Genomic DNA, 18,689 nt, shown 5'->3' with positions numbered 1-18,689 from the left:
TGTAGGGGGAGGTGAGATGTAGGGAATCCTTCCCCTATCCTAGAATAAAAACAATTCATTTCTTCGCCCAGAGTGAAACACTCTCAAAAGTAGAGAAAGTCATCCCTCTCTTTATTCAATGGATAAAGAGATTGCTTCCGAGTGGACATCCGACCAATAAGTAGGATTTTTTTCCTAAATAGTAAGATAAAATTAAAAATAAAATTGAGACGCCATGAAAATAGTAGAATCAAATTTTTATGGATTTTAAATCCAGTCTAAAATTTAATTTAGGCTTTAAACGACAGTCAAGATGCAAATAAATCGACAATTGCTGACTCAAAAATAGAGCCGATGAAAACATTACTTATGTACAATAAAAAGCTTCTCACTAAATTGTTCACCACCTACCTTGTTTGCTATCAATCAATAAAGTCTTTAGTCAAGTTTCTCGCTATAAAACAATTGGCGGAAGTATGATTTTTTTTCACTGGGGCAACAAAAAATTTAAAAGTGTAACAATTTTTTTGGGCAAAATATGGAGATTTTGGGGTGAAAATTTGAGATTTTTAGGCAAATTATGGAGGTTTTTGGTCAAAATTTGAAGATTTTTTTTGGCAAATTTTGAAGGTTTTGAAGTAAAAATTGGAGAATTTTGGGCAAAATTTGAAGATTTTGAATCAAAATATATTATGTAGGTTTTGGACAAAAAAAATTCATCGGGAGCAAAGTCGAAAAACCCAAAATGTTTACATTAAAAATTGCAAATCCACCGATGGCGGACGCCCCACCCTGCCTCAAATAGTTTCGCCATAGAACCCCGTGCCGCTCGAGCCTTTCACCCACACGGTAGATTTGTTGATAGCTAATTAAGACTGAAAACATGCTTACGTCCTTGGTCAAGTTTATTACTCGCTATAAAATTACTTGATAACTAACACTGAAAACTGTTTGGATAGTACAAAACTACAAACATGCTTACGTCCTATTACAGACTCAAACTTGAGGACTAAAACTTCCAATGACATAGTCTAGGGACCAATTTTATCAATAACTACAAAAATAAACTTAGTACTCCTTCCAAGTTCCAACATGAATCATGAACACAAAACACTACAAATATCACCACCACCTGAGTTCAAATATTTCATGTCATTTCATGAGTCTTAAACACCACCGCTAGATCTCATGATCGAACACCAAAACACTCTCCAAAATCAAACCTTCCACGAGTTCTTCGATTGGTGGCTAGGTGAACTCAAAACCAACCTCGAACATCTCGTGTCAGCTGCAAACCACCATCAAAACAATTTCGAAGACGATTCACTTTTACTCCCACTCATTGATAAAGTTGTTGGTCATTATGAAGATTACTATAAAGTCAAATCAAATGGAGCAAAAGGTGATGTTCTTTCAATGTTTAGTCCAACTTGGTTAACCTCACTTGAAGATTCACTTTTGTGGATTGCTGGTTGGAGGCCAACAACTGCAATCCATTTATTGTACTCGAAATCGGGGATTCAGCTTGAGGCTAGATTAGCTGACCTTGTCCCGGTTTTGACCGATGATTTAGGCGATTTAAGTATCCATCAAATCAATCGAATTGATGAATTGCAGAGGAAAACAATTCATGAAGAGAGGAGTATTAGTGAGAAAATGGCGCTTTTGCAAGAATCGGCGGCGTATACGCCTATGGTGGATTTATCAAATTCAATGTCTGAGAATATGAGGAGTGAAAACAACAACGATGATGGAGAAAGGGAGAGTTATCTTAAAGTCGAATCGTTGCTGAAATCGAAGAAGGATGAGTTGGAAGAGGTGTTACACATGGCGGACGGTTTAAGAGTCAAGACATTGAAGGGTGTGGTTGAGATTTTGACACCTATACAAGCGGTGTACTTTTTAATCGCTGCGGCTGAACTACATCTTAGGATACACGATTGGGGGAAGAGGGACGACGCCACTTAATTGTGGTAGACGATATATCGTTCTAGCTACGAAGAAATATGTTTACGTTAGGGCATGTCTACGTTTTTTTCCACTGCTTCGTTTATGGATATGAATGGCAGTATGGATGGAATGATCATGCATGTAACGTTGTTTTCATGTAGTAATTGTCTTAATTGTTCTTGGTTAGTTGTAACTTTATATGGGTCGAGTACCAAGTATATGTACGAATAAACAATTTGAAACCTTTAAATGTAAGTTGCTTTCCCTTTAAGTTTAATGCATGTTCCAAGTTCTTCAAAGGATGTTGTCGTTTGAGTTCTCCAAAGGATGTCTCTGTACGTACGTATGATTCCCCTTTTTTTAACAACTTCTTGACCGACAATGATATTCAAAAAATAAGATAAACCGATTAAGACTACTACTACTCTCAACGGTTGTCATAGAGCAATTTTCACGGAGCTTTCTTCTATGCCACCGTTGGCACACCCTTAACTCCAAAACGTGTAGATCGGCAGAAACACGTTGACCCTTGTGTTGTCTTTGGCAATCCAACAACCCACCTTCGAAGAGCTTGTGTGAGGCGCGCTATTACCTCCATTGGAAAACCAACCATGTGAACAGGCTCGAACCTGCGCCAATCTCCAAATAGCTTCCACATAGTGGGCCCTAACTACCTCCGCATTCTTTCACACGCATGCTTGGTCAATTCTATCTTCCATTCTGCATTCAAGGCACTTGCATTGCTTATCTCTACCAACACAACCCATCTTCTCTCTCTCAGCCTTTTCTTTTTCAACTTCTTCCTCAGAACAGGAATAAAGTCTAGCTATGTTACTCCTGCACCGCAAAGTGTTCTTTATCAAGTCACTTCAAGCAAAGATGCGAATACCGAGGTCTTGAGAACTGAAAACATTCAGGCTATCTTTAAAATTTTCCTTTAATAAAAACTAAAACGTGTTAAAGTTTGAGTTTTACGAAAAGTAATTTATAAGAAAATATAAATATTTTTTCCTCTTTATAAATAAAATGTAAAGCCAAAGATTTGGGATATTTTTACTACTATAGCCAACTTCATTCGTTACATTTAAATGAGCTCTCCAGTCTCCAGTTTTTCATTAGTTTTTTAGATACATAAAACGTACATTTTTCAATCTATTGAAAACACAAACCAAAAAAGAAAAGAAAAAAAAAGAGTTACTGTAGAAAATGTACCCATAACTTTTTGTCCCGAATGGAACTAGATATAGTATATTACTTTTCGACTGCATCAGGCACAATAAACTACGGGAGTTTTCCAAATATGTTTTTGATAAATTCACACAGATTTACTAAACTGCCCTTAATGAGATGTTCACAAGTTTTTTTGTTATAATTTATTGAAGGGGCATTATTGAAAAGTATTACCAAACTTCTGTGAATCTATCAAAAATTATTTGGAAATATCACTTTCCATAAACTACAATTATAGATATTTTAATCCTATATATTATTATATATAAAATAAATATTATAATTTTGATGGATTCGATTTTCAGAGATATTAATTCCAGTTCTGCTATATATATGACACGTCTGATAAAATTTGAGCCGCAGTACTATGAAAGTTGTCAGATTAAACCATGAATGTTGTTGATATATGAAAGGGAGGTAGGTACCCACGTAGACATACATAACTTATCCTTTTGGCTATATATGGAGGGAATATCATAGTATGATCGAAGAGAGTTTTAGATGTTAGGAATTTATGGACCAACAACGATTACCAAGATTGTGATTCCACAAACGACAAACGAACAGAATAAATGCAAGAAAAGTAAAAGACACAAGAATTTACGTAGTTATATGCAATCGGTATGATTGCTTTAGTCCACGGGCAACTAGAGAGCTTTTTTATTGATTTTTCGTACATGGGGTTACAGAATACAAAGGGTATATTTATAGTGCTAATCAAAATTAGGAAACAAATCAAATAACTTGCTGGTCACGAACACTGTCGCGTTTCGCGACAACCCATCGCGTTTCGCGATAAACCCCACTCAAACGCGGCAACTAAGACCAAAACGCGATGAACATCGAGCCCCAATCACTGCCATATTTGTCGCGTTCCAGACACATATGTCGCGTTCCAATGTGTCGCGTATCGCGACAAACCATACCCGAACGCGACCTGGTACCTGTTTCTTCGTTTTGATCTTCTTTGCACATCCAACAATCTCCCACTCAAATGAGACCAAAACCCAGAAATCTCGTCAACCCCAAAACCAACCATTTCAACTAAGAACGTCGAACCCCCTTTCATATCGCCAATTAAACATGGGACACGCAAACTCAACATCGCTGGAAGAGCAGACTTTCGATACAAGGTCTTCAACACTACTTGTCGAAATCAATACCAATAACCCTTAGAGCTCTCTAGTTGTCGTCTTCTTTCATCAAGTAACAAGAAGACCAGTTGAAGCTATGCAAAGCTTCAACTTTCCGATCGTAACCACCTTAGTACACATATCAGCAGGATTCTCCGTACCAGGAATTTTCTTGACAACTAAAGTACCATCTTCAATAAGTTCGCGAATTTTATGATACCTTAACTTTATGTGTTTCGTACGACCATGAAACACCGGGTTCTTCACCAAATGAATAGCACTTTGATTATCACAGTGCAAGACATAATCTTGTTGAACTCGTCCCAACTCAAACATAAAATTCTTTAGCCATACAAGTTCTTTGCATGCTTCTGCTGCTGCCATATACTCAGCCTCCGTTGTTGACAGCGCAACACAACTTTGAAGTTTGGACATCCAACTAACAACCGTCTTACCAACCGTGAAAACATACCCCGTAGTGCTTCTACCCGAATCGTCACAACCACTCAAATCAGCATCAACGTACCCTCTCAAAATGGAATCACCTTTAGTGAATTGCAACCCCATTTTAGAAGTACCTTTCAAGTAGCGCAAAAGCCACTTTATATCTTTCCAATGCTCTTTACCCGGATTCGACATAAACCGACTCACAACTCCCACTGCATAAGCTATGTCAGGTCTTGAACAAATCATTGCATACATAATACTACCTACTGCTGACGCATACGGAATTTGAGCCATCTCCTCTTTCTCTACTTTCGTTGTAGGTGCTTGACTTTTCGTTAACTTTAAGGTACCGCCTAAAGACACGGATCTTGCCTTAGAATCACCCATGTTGAACCGCTCTAACACTTTCTCGATATACTTGGTTTGAGACAAAGTTAAAGTACCTTCAACCTGATTCCTTTCAATACTCATTCCGAGTATCCGTTTAGCAGCCCCTTGTAACACCCCGTTTTCCCCGTATATGATTTATAGGTGTATTGGGTATGTACGATAGGAGTTTGAAGGATTTGAGACGTGTTCGAGTGTTAAAGTCTTGTACGCGGGAGAAGGGCTCAGGTCGAGCTTTGGGTCGCGGCGCGACAAACGAGGCCGCGGCGCGGCATTCTACTGAAACAAAGATCAGAAGTTAGGTTTAAAATGATCCCAGACTTAGTCAAATGTCGCGGCGCGACATTTAAGGCCGCGGCGCGGCAAACTGCACGAACTGGCACCAGATTCTTGTAATATTAAATGAAGTTCAAGGGCAATTTGGTCATTTCACGATTGAGCCAGATTTGAGGCTTTAACCTCATCCACTCATTCATTTTCCTAATTTCATTTTCCTTTTCTTTTCATTTTTCTCTCAAAACTCAAACACCCATTTAATTTCAAAGGGATTTTTGGAAAGGAAGAAGCGGGATTTGATCTTTGGCGTAGTTGACAAGTTTGTTCTCCTCGTTCTTAGCTACACGGTGATACTAGTGGTAAGCTCTAACTCCGAATTTCATTTTCGTGTTCATCATTCAAATTTGGGGCTTTTGATTGTATGATTCATAGATGGAACCCATTTAGTTGTTAATTGAAGATTAACACCAAGATTCGGGTTTATAAGTGTTAAAGGCGAGTTTTGGGTTGGTTAATGATTTAACCATGTTTAAGACTTGAGAATGGTGTATAATCACTAGTATTAGTGATTATTGGTGCTTTGGAGACCTTTAGGGTTCTTGTGGTTGACTAACTTTGACTAGAGTCGAAATTAGGGTTTGTTGAGGATTATAACCCGAATGTCGATTCGTTGAGGTTTATAAACTTGAAATGGATTAAGTTGATGTATGAAATCGAGTTAAACATGTTTTGGTGTCAAAACTTGTAAATGGTGAGATTTTGACCTTATGGGTCAAAATTAGGGTTTATGGGCGATTTTGAGAACGATGACGCGTGTAGTTCGGTCATCTTATTGGAAGTGAGTCTCGTGTAGTTCGGACTCATGAGGTAGTGATCTCGTGTGTTTTCGGATTCACTAAGGCTCGTGTAGTTCGGCCAACCTCGATGTTGTGAAGATAGTAATCTCGTGTGGTTTCGGATTACTAAGGCTCGTGTAGTTCGGCCAATCTTCATTGTGGCGTTTGGTATTCGGTAATGGGTTAAGGGGTTAACCTTATTCGTTTTATATTGTTATATATATTAATGTAATGTTGTGTTGTAGCTAACCCTCCAGGTGTAGCTTATTGGCGTTGTTCACATCGTCGTTGGTGAACTTATACTTTGTTGATATCTTTAGCTTGTTGCTTAGAGATCGTACGGTATGCTTAGTGTAGTTGCCTTATACATGGATGCTTCGGTATGCGGTATTTAATATTTGTGTGGCGTGTCCATTTTATACATATATATGTATGTAGTATATTATCATTCACTAAGCGTTAGCTTACCCTCTCGTTGTTGATATTTTTATAGGTTCGTATGCTTGGCTGCTCGGGTAAGCTTGGGGATTAGAGATCTTGGCTAGGTTGCTAAGAAGATCTTGCTTTTGTATTCGATTAGGATTTGGGTAGCGTAGTCCCAAATCACCAAGCTCGGTTTTGGTTGGAAACTAAACTAGTCGGGTCGTGTATGTCCGTTTGGACAATTAATCAATGTATTAAATGTTTTAAGGTTTATTAAAGCTCCTATTGTATTAAAGATGTTTATGGAAAAACAATTGGGACCTAAAGTATTATTTAACGCGTATTAAAAGGAAAAAATTTTAGGGGCCGGTTTTAATACGGGTTGGGTCGTTACAAGTGGTATCAGAGCATGGTCTAAGGGATTTAGGTGACTTGAGATAAGTGCCTAGACTTAGACTTTTGTGTGTGCTTATTTGTTGCGGGACTTGTAGGATTACGAGTCGGAATAGGTTATAGTTATTGCCTTGTTTGTAGGTAGACTAACGTTTATATTAGTAATGCGGATATTATTAATATATTAATTGTGTTGTGATAATAATTCTCGCGTATGTGCATATCGCGTAGAATTTTGTTTGTGTTTGTTTATATCATCGAGCGAGGCGGTCGTTGTACTAACGAGTTGATACGGCGTGTGTGCGTAATAAGGACTTGCAAACCTTATTACGGGTGCAAATCGTGTCTAGCAAGTGATGTACGACGAGTGTTGAGCAAGATAGGGCGGTGTTATGCGTGTTGCTTTATACGTTCGTGATCTAATCGTTTTGCATTCTTTAGAATGACGACGCGAAACGAGATCGAGACGAATGACGAGGAGTTTAACTCTAGAGTTGCGGCCGCCGTTGCGGAGAAAATGAGTGCGTTTCGAGAAGAAATGGATAGGAAGTATTCCGAATTTCGGGGTAGTAGTGACATGGAGCGTTGCCTTAAGAGCTTTATGAGGACTAAACCCCCGATGTATAACGGGAAACCGGATCCTTTGGTAAGCACAACTTGATCTCGGATGTCGAAGGGTGTTTTCGTACTATTGAATGCCCTCCTGAGAAGAAGACGAGACTCGCTACTAGTTTGTTGCGGGGTAGGGCAAAGGATTGGTTGGATGGTAAGATTGATCTTGTCGGTGGTGAACCGTTTATGGCGTTATCATGGGATGGGTTTAAGAAGGAATTCTTCGAGGAATTCCGGACTTCAGCCGATTTGTCAGAAATGCGTAATGAGTTGCGAAATTTGCAACAGGGTTCTATGGATTTGAATACTCTCAAGACGACCTTTATGGCGAAGGCTCGTTTTTGCCTAGAGTATTTGGGGAATGATAATTTGTTGATGCAAGATTTCTATCGAACCTTGAATGATGACTTGAAGAATAAGATTAGCCGGGGTCACGCGAAATCGTTTGCGGAATTATTCGCCGTGGCTAGAGGTTTCGAGTCGTATACGTGATCAAAGATTGGTGAACCTTCAAGTGAGAGAAGGGTTGTTTCGTATGGTGCTCCGAGTAAGAGGACTAAGGGTCCGAGTGTGAGCACGGGTGGTACGCGGACGGGTATACCGGATTCTAGTGCATCAAGATGTTACAATTGTGGCATGAGGGGTCACAAGTCTTTGGAATGTTCGGTACCAAAGGGTGATGGTATGGTGTGTTTTAATTGCCAAGAAGAAGGACATCGTAAGTCGGAATGTCCCAAGTTAGCGGGGACGGATGCGGCAAGGAGATGTTAAGGTACGTTTCATTTTAATAAATATGCCCTTTGATTATTTATTAAGTGCCGTTGAATTTGAGTTTGTAAAATGCCTTGTGTTGTGCATATTATTGTTATGGGTGACGTTCCTAATGGAAGTACCCAATGGTGACGTTGATTGTCGGGCGAAGGGCGTAAGACTTGGTGCCACCAAGCATTCCTTAGTATTTGGAAATATTTCTACCAAGCCATGGAAATGGGTTTTGGTGTTCGGTTGTTAAGCGCGTGTTCGCTTTTGTGTGGAGGTCGATGAACCGTGAGGTTCTACGAGTGGCTGAAAACCTTGAGATCGAGTGTTTTGAATCTCGATGTATGTTGGTAATGGAGTATATAAGACGCGACATTAGGTGCCTCTTTTATACCTACTAGCGTGGTGTTCGACTCCGATTATGTTGTGGTTACATTGTACTTAGGGTACCGAAGTGAAACCCTTAGGTACATGAGTGACAAGGTGGAAGTTGACAAACTAAAGCAATTGGATGATTGCGAGGGTATGGTTTGTGAAATCGTGGTACACTTTTCGTTCGAAGTGTTTAAGGATTGATTGAAATCCTCCGTGTGCTCAAGGCTGGAGCAAGATATGGTGATGGGTCGTGTGAGCCCAATCGTTTGTAAAGTCTACCTTTGGTAGCATTGTACGGTTGTACGAGTTGTGGAGATGGAAAGTAGTTCCAAGTGGGGGAGTTACACTCCAGCATGAGGAGGCCTTAGGGTGAGATTTCGGATGACGTTTTAGTAGGTCCGAAAATTGTGTTGGGACCTAGTTTTGGTCGGTTTGTGGTAGAGTACAATTTCGGTTAAATTATACTTATGATTTTGGATTTGAATTATCACCGATGTGGTAATGTGGTAAATCTCGTTGAGAGATAATGGACGTGTTTGACGAGCAAGGTGAAATCCCTCGGTTAAGGGATGTGCGTATCGGATTCTTTTTAGAGAACTTTTGTTTTGTGCCTATGTTTGATATAGGTGGTTCTTGCTCGATTGTGTGGATGGTTAGTGGTATCCGTTAGGGTTCACTATAGTGTAGCAGAGCGAGATGTTACGCTACTCGTTGTTCGAGGCCAAAAGGGCGTTGATTGGTGAAGCATGACCTTCGGGGTCCGCTGACTTCATCATGGTTATTGATTGGTGGAGTATGACTTTCGAGTCCGCTGACTTCATCATGGTTATTGATTGGTGGAGCATAACTTTCGAGTCCGCTGACTTCATCATGGGAGTATGCGATTGGTGGAGCATGACCTTCGGGGTCCGCTGACTTCATCCTGAGCGAGGTGTTATATCGGTGAAGCATGACCGTTGACGGGGTCCGATGACTTCATCCGGTGTTGAGATTGGTGAAGCATGATCTTCGGGTCCGCTGACTTCATCATGGTAGTGGATCGCATGTGGTTTCGGATTCACGATGACGCGTGTGGTTTCGGTCATCTTATTGTGGAAGTGCGTCGCGTGTAGTTCGGATTCACAAATGACTCGTGGGGTTTCGGTCATTGTATTGAGGAGTGAGTCTCGTGTAGTTCGGATTCACAAATGACTCGTGTAGTTCGGTCATTCATCCGGGATAGTGACTCTCGTGTAGTTCGGATTCACTAAGGCGCGTGTAGTTCGAACAATCCTGATTGTTGTTGTGGTGAAGGTAGTGAGTCACGTGTAGTTCGGATTCACTAAGGCGTGTGTGTTTTCGGCCAGCCTTCGTGTTGTGTGATATGTCGGTTATTTTATACACCGATGGTGGGGTCGTAAGGACCGTGATGTTTGAACTATTGGTTGTTTTATACGTCGATGGTGGGGTCGTGAGGACCATGTTGTATGATTAGTGAGGCGATAGCCGTGTTTCGCTCACGTGTTGTTACAGGTGTGACGATAGTCGATTTTGTATACCTTGGGATTAGCGTTGCCATAGTCGTTTGGATCGGTCTTCGTCGGTTTAGATGGTTGACTTTATTCTGATGTGCGGTTGTTACTAGCGATGTACTTGGTATGGTACGCTAGGGATTGGTATCTCGATACGAGATTGGTTGAGTTTTCCCGATGTGAGGGATTGAGTTAGTGCTAGTGCTCGGATTGTGGAATTGATAAATCGCGGGTGACGATTTAGTTGTCGAAGGCAATTCATTGGGAAGAATTGCTTAGGAAAGTCGGTTGGGACTTATGTTTGAGGACCGTGAAGTGTGGTCCGTTTGGTTAAGTGATGAGGATCACGAGGACGTGATCGAATATAAGTGGGGGAGAGTTGTAACACCCCGTTTTCCCCGTATATGATTTATAGGTGTATTGGGTATGTACGATAGGAGTTTGAAGGATTTGAGACGTGTTCGGGTGTTAAAGTCTTGTACGCGGGAGAAGGGCTCAGGTCGAGCTTTGGGTCGCGGCGCGACAAACGAGGCCGCGGCGCGGCATTCTACTGAAACAATGATCAGAAGTTAGGTTTAAAATGATCCCAGCTTAGTCAAATGTCGCGGCGCGACATTTAAGGCCGCGGCGCGGCAAACTGCACGAACTGGCACCAGATTCTTGTAATATTAAATGAAGTTCAAGGGCAATTTGGTCATTTCACGATTGAGCCAGATTTGAGGCTTTAACCTCATCCACTCATTCATTTTCCTAATTTCATTTTCCTTTTCTTTTCATTTTTCTCTCAAAACTCAAACACCCATTTGATTTCAAAGGGATTTTTGGAAAGGAAGAAGCGGGATTTGATCTTTGGCATAGTTGACAAGTTTGTTCTCCTCGTTCTTAGCTACACGGTGATACTAGTGGTAAGCTCCAACTCCGAATTTCATTTTCGTGTTCATCATTCAAATTTGGGGCTTTTGATTGTATGATTCATAGATGGAACCCATTTAGTTGTTAATTGAAGATTAACACCAAGATTCGGGTTTATTAGTGTTAAAGGCGGGTTTTAGGTTAGTTAATGATTTAACCATGTTTAAGACTTGAGAATGGTGTATAATCACTAGTATTAGTGATTATTGGTGCTTTGGAGACCTTTAGGGTTCTTGTGGTTGACTAACTTTGACTAGAGTCGAAATTAGGGTTTGTTGAGGATTATAACCCGAATGTCGATTCGTTGAGGTTTATAAACTTGAAATGGATTAAGTTGATGTATGAAATCGAGTTAAACATGTTTTGGTGTCAAAACTTGTAAATGGTGAGATTTTGACCTTATGGGTCAAAATTAGGGTTTATGGGCTATTTTGAGAACGATAAGTGTTTAACACTCGTGTTCGGGTTTAATTGGCATATTAGGACCATTATCACTTGTGTTAGTGATTATTGGTTAGTTTGGGCGCGGTTTGTCCTTGGAAGTGCATTTGGGTCGAAATTGCACTAAGTGTCGAATTGGGTTGGTTTGTAGATACAATCTTAGTGTGTTGTTGAATTTATGATAATGGAATAGGTACTTTCCATTGACGAGTTGCGAATTACTTGGAAGCATTCTTCAAGGCGACAGGTGAGTGTTAATATCCTATATGCATATGTATGTGTAGGATGGGTGCGGGTCGGGTGAAGTGGTTCTCGGTTATAGAGCTCACTTCACATATAGGTGGATTTGATGGACTTTTGTATGAGTCCAATTGGCACGGTTGTGCGTTTTGGTTGACCACCTTTGGCGAGGTACACGCTTGTGTGTACGTTATCACATGTGGTTGTGATTTGGATGTTATAACCCCAATGGCGAAGGGTTGATATTGTTGTGAAGTGGATGACCCCGATGTGGTGGATTTTATAATCCTGTGACCGTGGGTTTTGTGTTGAGAAGTGAATCGCGTGTAGTTCGGATTCACGATGATGCGTGTAGTTCGGTCATCTTATTGGAAGTGAGTCTCGTGTAGTTCGGACTCATGATGACGCGTGTAGTTCGGTCATCTTATTGAGGTAGTGATCTCGTGTGTTTTCGGATTCACTAAGGCTCGTGTAGTTCGGCCAACCTCGATGTTGTGAAGATAGTAATCTCGTGCGGTTTCGGATTACTAAGGCTCGTGTAGTTCGGCCAATCTTCATTGTGGCGTTTGATATTCGGTAATGGGTTAAGGGGTTAACCTTATTCGTTTTATATTGTTATATATATTAATGTAATGTTGTGTTGTGTTGTAGCTAACCCTCCGGGTGTAGCTTATTGGCGTTGTTCACATCGTTGTTGGTGAACTTATACTTTGTTGATATCTTTAGCTTGTTGCTTAGAGATTGTACGGTATGCTTAGTGTAGTTGCCTTATACATGGATGCTTCGGTATGCGGTATTTGATATTTGTGTGGCGTGTCCATTTTATACAAATATATGTATGTAGTATATTATCATTTACTAAGCGTTAGCTTACCTGTGATGACCCGGAAATTTCTGACCAAATTTAAACTTAATCTTTGTATGATTAACATTTCCGACACGATAAGCAAAGTCTGTAATATTGAGTCACGACAGTTTTGGAACTATATTCATATAATCAATTATTCTTTGACTGTTCTCTATGATTCACGAACAATATATATATAACTTAATGTGCATATATATATATATATATATATATATATATATATATATATATATATATATATATATATATATATATATATATATATATATATATATATATATATATATATATATATATATATATATATATATATATATATATATATATATATATATGATTTCAAGTTATTTAGTAAACGATAGTAACATTCGTTTGTTAATTCGATTGATATTTAGATAAGTGAACTAAAACGTTTAAAATAAACAAATAAAACACTAATTTGCTACAGTATTTTCGAATTGCTACAGTACCCAAAATGCTACAGTGTTTTCGAAAATCACTATTTGCTACAGTAAAAATTGACCTTGCTTCGTACCTTGCGAAGTTAGCAAGAGTTTCATGAGCACCAACATGATTCACTGAGAAAATATCAATAAAACCGATTATTGATTACATTAGTGAAATACTCCGTAAAGATTATTAAATCTTTAATGTTTTAGAGATTATTCATTTCTAATTCAAGTCAAAAATCAAATGAGCTTAATATGATATTAACTCATCAAATCTGTATTACATCTGAAGAAAATATACATACATATATTTTCATAAAGACGGTAATAAAAATTCTTTTGTACAAAATATTACTTGTGAAATCTTTAACGGGTAGGTAATTCCCGGGAAATATATAAGTGCGCAATTAATATGTTATACTGCACATTCTTCAACTTTGATTCAAAAATTATTAACTATGCTCACAGCGATATACAATCATTTCCATACAAATTCAATTACATATTCTGATATTGACGGATCAGAATCCAAGTCAAGATTTAACGGGTGACATCATTCTTAGATCTCTACATCTTTCAAAGCTATACTTTGACTTCAAAAATGTGAAAGATCCTTTAGCATTGTTATTACTGAAAATAACCTTACAATTTCTTTTCAAAGTATCCAGTATTATCAACCGTTCAACCAGTCAAAGACGACCTTTCAGACTTGTAACTTTGGCATATACATTTTTGTTATCGGGGAATCTTTCATGTTCCACCACATTAGCAGTAAATTTACCAACAACTTCGTTGATCTTTGACCTTCCGAAAAATCCTTATACTCATTGAAACCGTATCATGTACTCATCCACATCTTGTAACAGCAATTGCCATACCAACTATCGGGAATTAGCAAGCAGTATTTTGAAATCTTGCAGCACGTCTACGCCAACAGTTATATGTGTTCATATAACGTCTACCTCCTGGACTTACATACTTCGAATGTGAAATTTCTGAAAAACACCCCAAACTACGAAACTAGTTCTCCAAATTTCAGAAAAATGTTGATGAAGTAGCAAAAACTGTAAACGACCTTAACAGTCAAAAGTTTGATGATAAAGAATAGTATGGTGGTAAAGCTGAGAAAAATAGAAGGTTTGGAACTGGAAAACGGATTGAGCAAAGTATGAAGGAGGCTGTGGATAAATCACAAAGAATAAACCTGCCTTCAAAGAATCCAAATGATTCAGTATCTGCTGAAGCCATTAACGAATACCTTGCCTCCGAATCTAAACCCTTGCGGACAATATTCTTCATCATCCTCTGATATTAGAAATTCTAAGATATCATCGTATCTTTCATTATAAATATCGTCCATATTTCTGGAGATAATTCCATAGTCATTCTTATCGGAAATCAATTTTCTCCTTGCGATATCTGTGTAACATCATAAAAGAAACTATTTTAGTTTCTAAATTTTGAAACCTTCGAGTTTAAAATATGAATATTTTTGAAGTGGTGTTGGGAGCTGAAGCATGAGTTAGTATAATATAATGACACTTGATCAACGTGATTATATTGCAGTAAGTCATGCTGAGTTTCTAACGGAACTTGATAAATGTTCACAGATCACACCCTCATCATGACCCATGTTACATAACTCTTTTATTCTATTTAACCTCTAAACATATCAAGAAAATATTTTTCTTAATGATTCAGTCTTTTCCGGATATTCTGGTAATTTGACAAATCAAGATCGTGCCATTACGATTACCTTCTCAGAATATTAACTATGTTCATCCAAAACTCCATACCTACGAATTCTGAACCATTACAAGAGATGTCTAATCGCAAGAAGAAGAAACGAAGGGACAAAGCTCCGAAATAGAAATTGGAGTATAAATCGCAGCAAATAGGAGGGAGCATTAACTGTGGATGTCAATGATTATAAAAAGACAGAAGCAGGGACTCTGAAAAATAAGGAAAGATATAAAGTCCGATGACAACACATAAATTACAAACCGTGTATATCAATGCGTATAGCAATATAAAGACACGGGAGAATGAAAAACACTATAACCCCAAGTTAATGGTAGAAGAAAATAACTTCCTCTGGTGGTAGATGAAAAAGAAGAATGACAGATATGAAAGTTAGGAGTATATCAAGAATCAGAACTGGATGAAGCATTTCACAATCTTTTGAAAGTATGAAATAAGGAAGAAGATATAGGAGTAGTGAAAATAATGAAACGGAAGAGGTCAATTTATAGCAAAATATCGGACGCAGCAATAGAGGCAGATTACGCATTTAATCAAAGAAAATCCTAATTTCCGCAAATTCTGAAAAATCAAATCTTATTTAAATTATGAAGATTTTCTATTTCTTAAAATCCAAAAATCAATCGTTACTACATCAAGAGATAAGACGCATCTCTATTCTCCATTTCACTTGATTACGATAACTTCTCTCATACGCTTCGAGTAATTGGATTATTTTATCCATATTATTCAAACATAGATAAAACTCTATTATCAACTCATATTCATCATTAAAACATTTTTATTGTTAGCCATGACGACCTCACTCAAATTTCGGGACGAAATTTCTTTAACGGGTAGGTACTGTGATGACCCGGAAATTTCTGACCAAATTTAAACTTAATCTTTGTATGATTAACATTTCCGACACGATAAGCAAAGTCTGTAATATTGAGTCACGACAGTTTTGAAACTATATTCATATAATCAATTATTCTTTGACTGTTCTCTATGATTCACGAACAATATATATATAACTTAATGTGCATATACATATATATGATTTCAAGTTATTTAGTAAACGATAGTAACATTCGTTTGTTAATTCGATTGATATTTAGATAAGTGAACTAAAACGTTTAAAATAAACAAGTAAAACCCCAATTTGCTACAGTATTTTTGAATTGCTACAGTACCCAAAATGCTACAGTGTTTTCGAAAATCACTATTTGCTACAGTAAAAATTGACCTTGCTACAGTAAAAATTGACTTTACTACAGTAACTTTGCTACAGGAAACACTATTTCAAAATATAAAAAAATGTATATATGTATATGTGTATACTACGAGACGATGATTTATAGAAGTAAATGACCAAAACACTCGAAAGTTTAAGATACACTTTGAGTGATATAATTTAGGGATAATTTAAGGCTATATTTTGACAAATGTAGGAGTCACGAAAGGTAAAGTGCCAGTTTTCTCAGTGTACAAAAGGACGTTCGAAAAACCGGAACCGGGACATAAGTCGAGTAATGACGTACGACTTATCGGAACAAAAATTTCAAGTCAACTATGCACGTGAATTTAATATAATATATAATTAATTATATAAATTATATATTATATATTAATATAAAATTATGTCGACAAACGTTGAGACAAAAGTTTTGTGAGCTGGAAAAGGACCCCATGCGATCGCATGGGAATCCTTCTACCCAGCCATGCGATCGCATGGAAGTGGGAACCAGGCCAGGTCTATAAAGCTCGCAGTTTTGTTCAGATTTATTTACTTTTTCTTCTCAAATCTCTCTGTCTCTCAAATATATATATATATATATATATATATATATATATATATATATATATATATATATATATTAAGATTAATATTATTATTATTAATCTTATTATTTTTATTAGTAATATTATTAGTATTATACATAAAATACTACGACGAGTTTATGTCCAAACGATTTCAAAACGAGTTTACGAGCAAGCTAGAGTTAAGGAAATTATGGGTTATTGCCAAGGAGGTTATGGGTAATGTTTGGGGGTATATTTGTGAATCAAACCTAGTGTTTATCATCTCCGTTACGTCTACGTACTTTTCTACAATATTGAATCTCAATATTGATACGTTGAGATCTACGGTTATTCGATACTCTGAGTTTCGATCACATTACGATGAATGACTTGATATGCTGATAAGGTGAGTTTCATTGCTCCCTTTTTAATTGCTTTTGCAATCTATATTTTTGGGCTGAGAATACATGCACTTTATTTTAAACGCAATGGATACAAGTACATACTAAATTCTACACCGAGTTTGAACCGAAAATCCCTTAGCTTTGGTAACTAGTAACTATCGGTTATAAGAACTGGTGGGCGCGAGTAGTAGTATATGGATCCATAGGGTTTGACATCCCCGTCTGTTCCAAGTATAGAGACCCTAGCCTGAACTAGAATACAGACGTATGCTATTTGAGTTTAGTACATGTTGGATTACGTGTATTGTACATGTTGGTTGCATGTATGTTAAAACAGGGGTACTTATTATAACGTTAAAGCTTAGTTACCAGGGTGCTCAATCTTGTAGAATATTTTGATAAACGTTTCTGGATGAAACAACTGAAATCTTGTGATCCACCTTTACATACAGATTATACGAAACATTAAAACTATGAACTCACCAACCTTTGTGTTGACACTTGTTAGCATGTTTATTCTCAAGTTTCCTAGAAGTCTTCCGCTGTTTGCTTAGATGTTAGACAAGCTATGTGCATGAAGTCTTACATGACATATTTTTCAAGGAAACGTTGCATTCACCAAATCATCACCATGTATCTTATTTTGACTACATTGTCAACGAAAGTACTGTTGTAAACTATTATTTATGGTGATTGTCTATATGTAGAAATCGTCAGATGTCGAAAACCTTTGATTTAAATATTCATTTATGGTGTGCCTTTTCAAAAGAATGCAATGTTTACAAAACGTATCATATAGAGGTCAAATACCTTGTAATGAAATCAATGAATGACGTGTTCGTCCATATGGATTTGGAGCGATCGTCACATTACCCTCTCGTTGTTGATATTTTTATAGGTTCGCATGCTTGGATGCTCGGGTAAGCTTGGGGATTAGAGATCTTGGCTAGGTTGCTAAGAAGATCTTGCTTTTGTATTCGATTTGGATTTGGGTAGCGTAGTCCCAAATCACCATGCTCGGTTTTGGTTGGAAACTAAACTAGTCGGGTCGTGTATGTCCGTATGGACAATTAATCAATGTATTAAATGTTTTAAGGTTTATTAAACCTCCTATTGTATTAAAGATGTTTATGGTAAAACAATTGGGACCTAAAGTATTATTTAACGCGTATTAAAAGGAAAAAATTTTATGGGCCGGTTTTAATACGGGTTGGGTCGTTACACCCCTAAGTCTTTCATCTCGAATGCGTGAGACAACTTTCTCTTTAACCTGTTGATCTCTAACATGTCCGAACCTGCAATCAACATGTCATCAACATAAAGTAACAATATAACATAGGAGGACTTGAATTTCTTCAAGTAGCAACAATGATCCGATCGCTTCTTATAAAGCCACTCCTTGTCATAAATTCATCAAACTTCAAGTACCATTGTCGTGGTGCTTGTTTTAACCCATACAGACTTTTCTTCAATTTGCAAACCCATCTCTCTTTACCAACTACCTCGAAGCCCTTTGGT

At 37.8% G+C, this 18,689-nt stretch overlaps 2 protein-coding genes across 2 annotated transcripts; one reads left to right on the top strand and one right to left on the bottom strand.

Annotated features, from left to right (window-relative positions):
- Positions 1 to 1,153: 1,153 nt before the first annotated feature.
- Positions 1,154 to 2,131, top strand: LOC139877779 (protein DOG1-like 4). The gene has a single exon (XM_071865202.1). It carries the CDS (start codon positions 1,168 to 1,170, stop codon positions 1,945 to 1,947), a length of 780 nt encoding a protein of 259 aa, XP_071721303.1. The 5' UTR covers positions 1,154 to 1,167; the 3' UTR covers positions 1,948 to 2,131.
- A 484-nt stretch (positions 2,132 to 2,615) lies between these two features.
- On the bottom strand, positions 2,616 to 5,210 carry LOC139875225 (secreted RxLR effector protein 161-like). Its single transcript, XM_071862566.1, has 3 exons — positions 4,919 to 5,210; positions 4,627 to 4,870; positions 2,616 to 2,766 (listed from the first exon to the last, which is right to left on the bottom strand). Exons 1-3 carry the CDS (start codon positions 5,208 to 5,210, stop codon positions 2,616 to 2,618), a joined length of 687 nt encoding a protein of 228 aa, XP_071718667.1.
- Between the last annotated feature and the right edge of the window lie 13,479 nt (positions 5,211 to 18,689).

The sequence above is a fragment of the Rutidosis leptorrhynchoides genome, chromosome 11 (assembly GCF_046630445.1).
Source record: "Rutidosis leptorrhynchoides isolate AG116_Rl617_1_P2 chromosome 11, CSIRO_AGI_Rlap_v1, whole genome shotgun sequence".
NCBI lineage: Eukaryota > Viridiplantae > Streptophyta > Magnoliopsida > Asterales > Asteraceae > Rutidosis > Rutidosis leptorrhynchoides.
The sequence above is the reverse complement of the archived record's forward strand: the minus strand, read 5'-3'. Positions and strand labels throughout refer to the sequence as shown.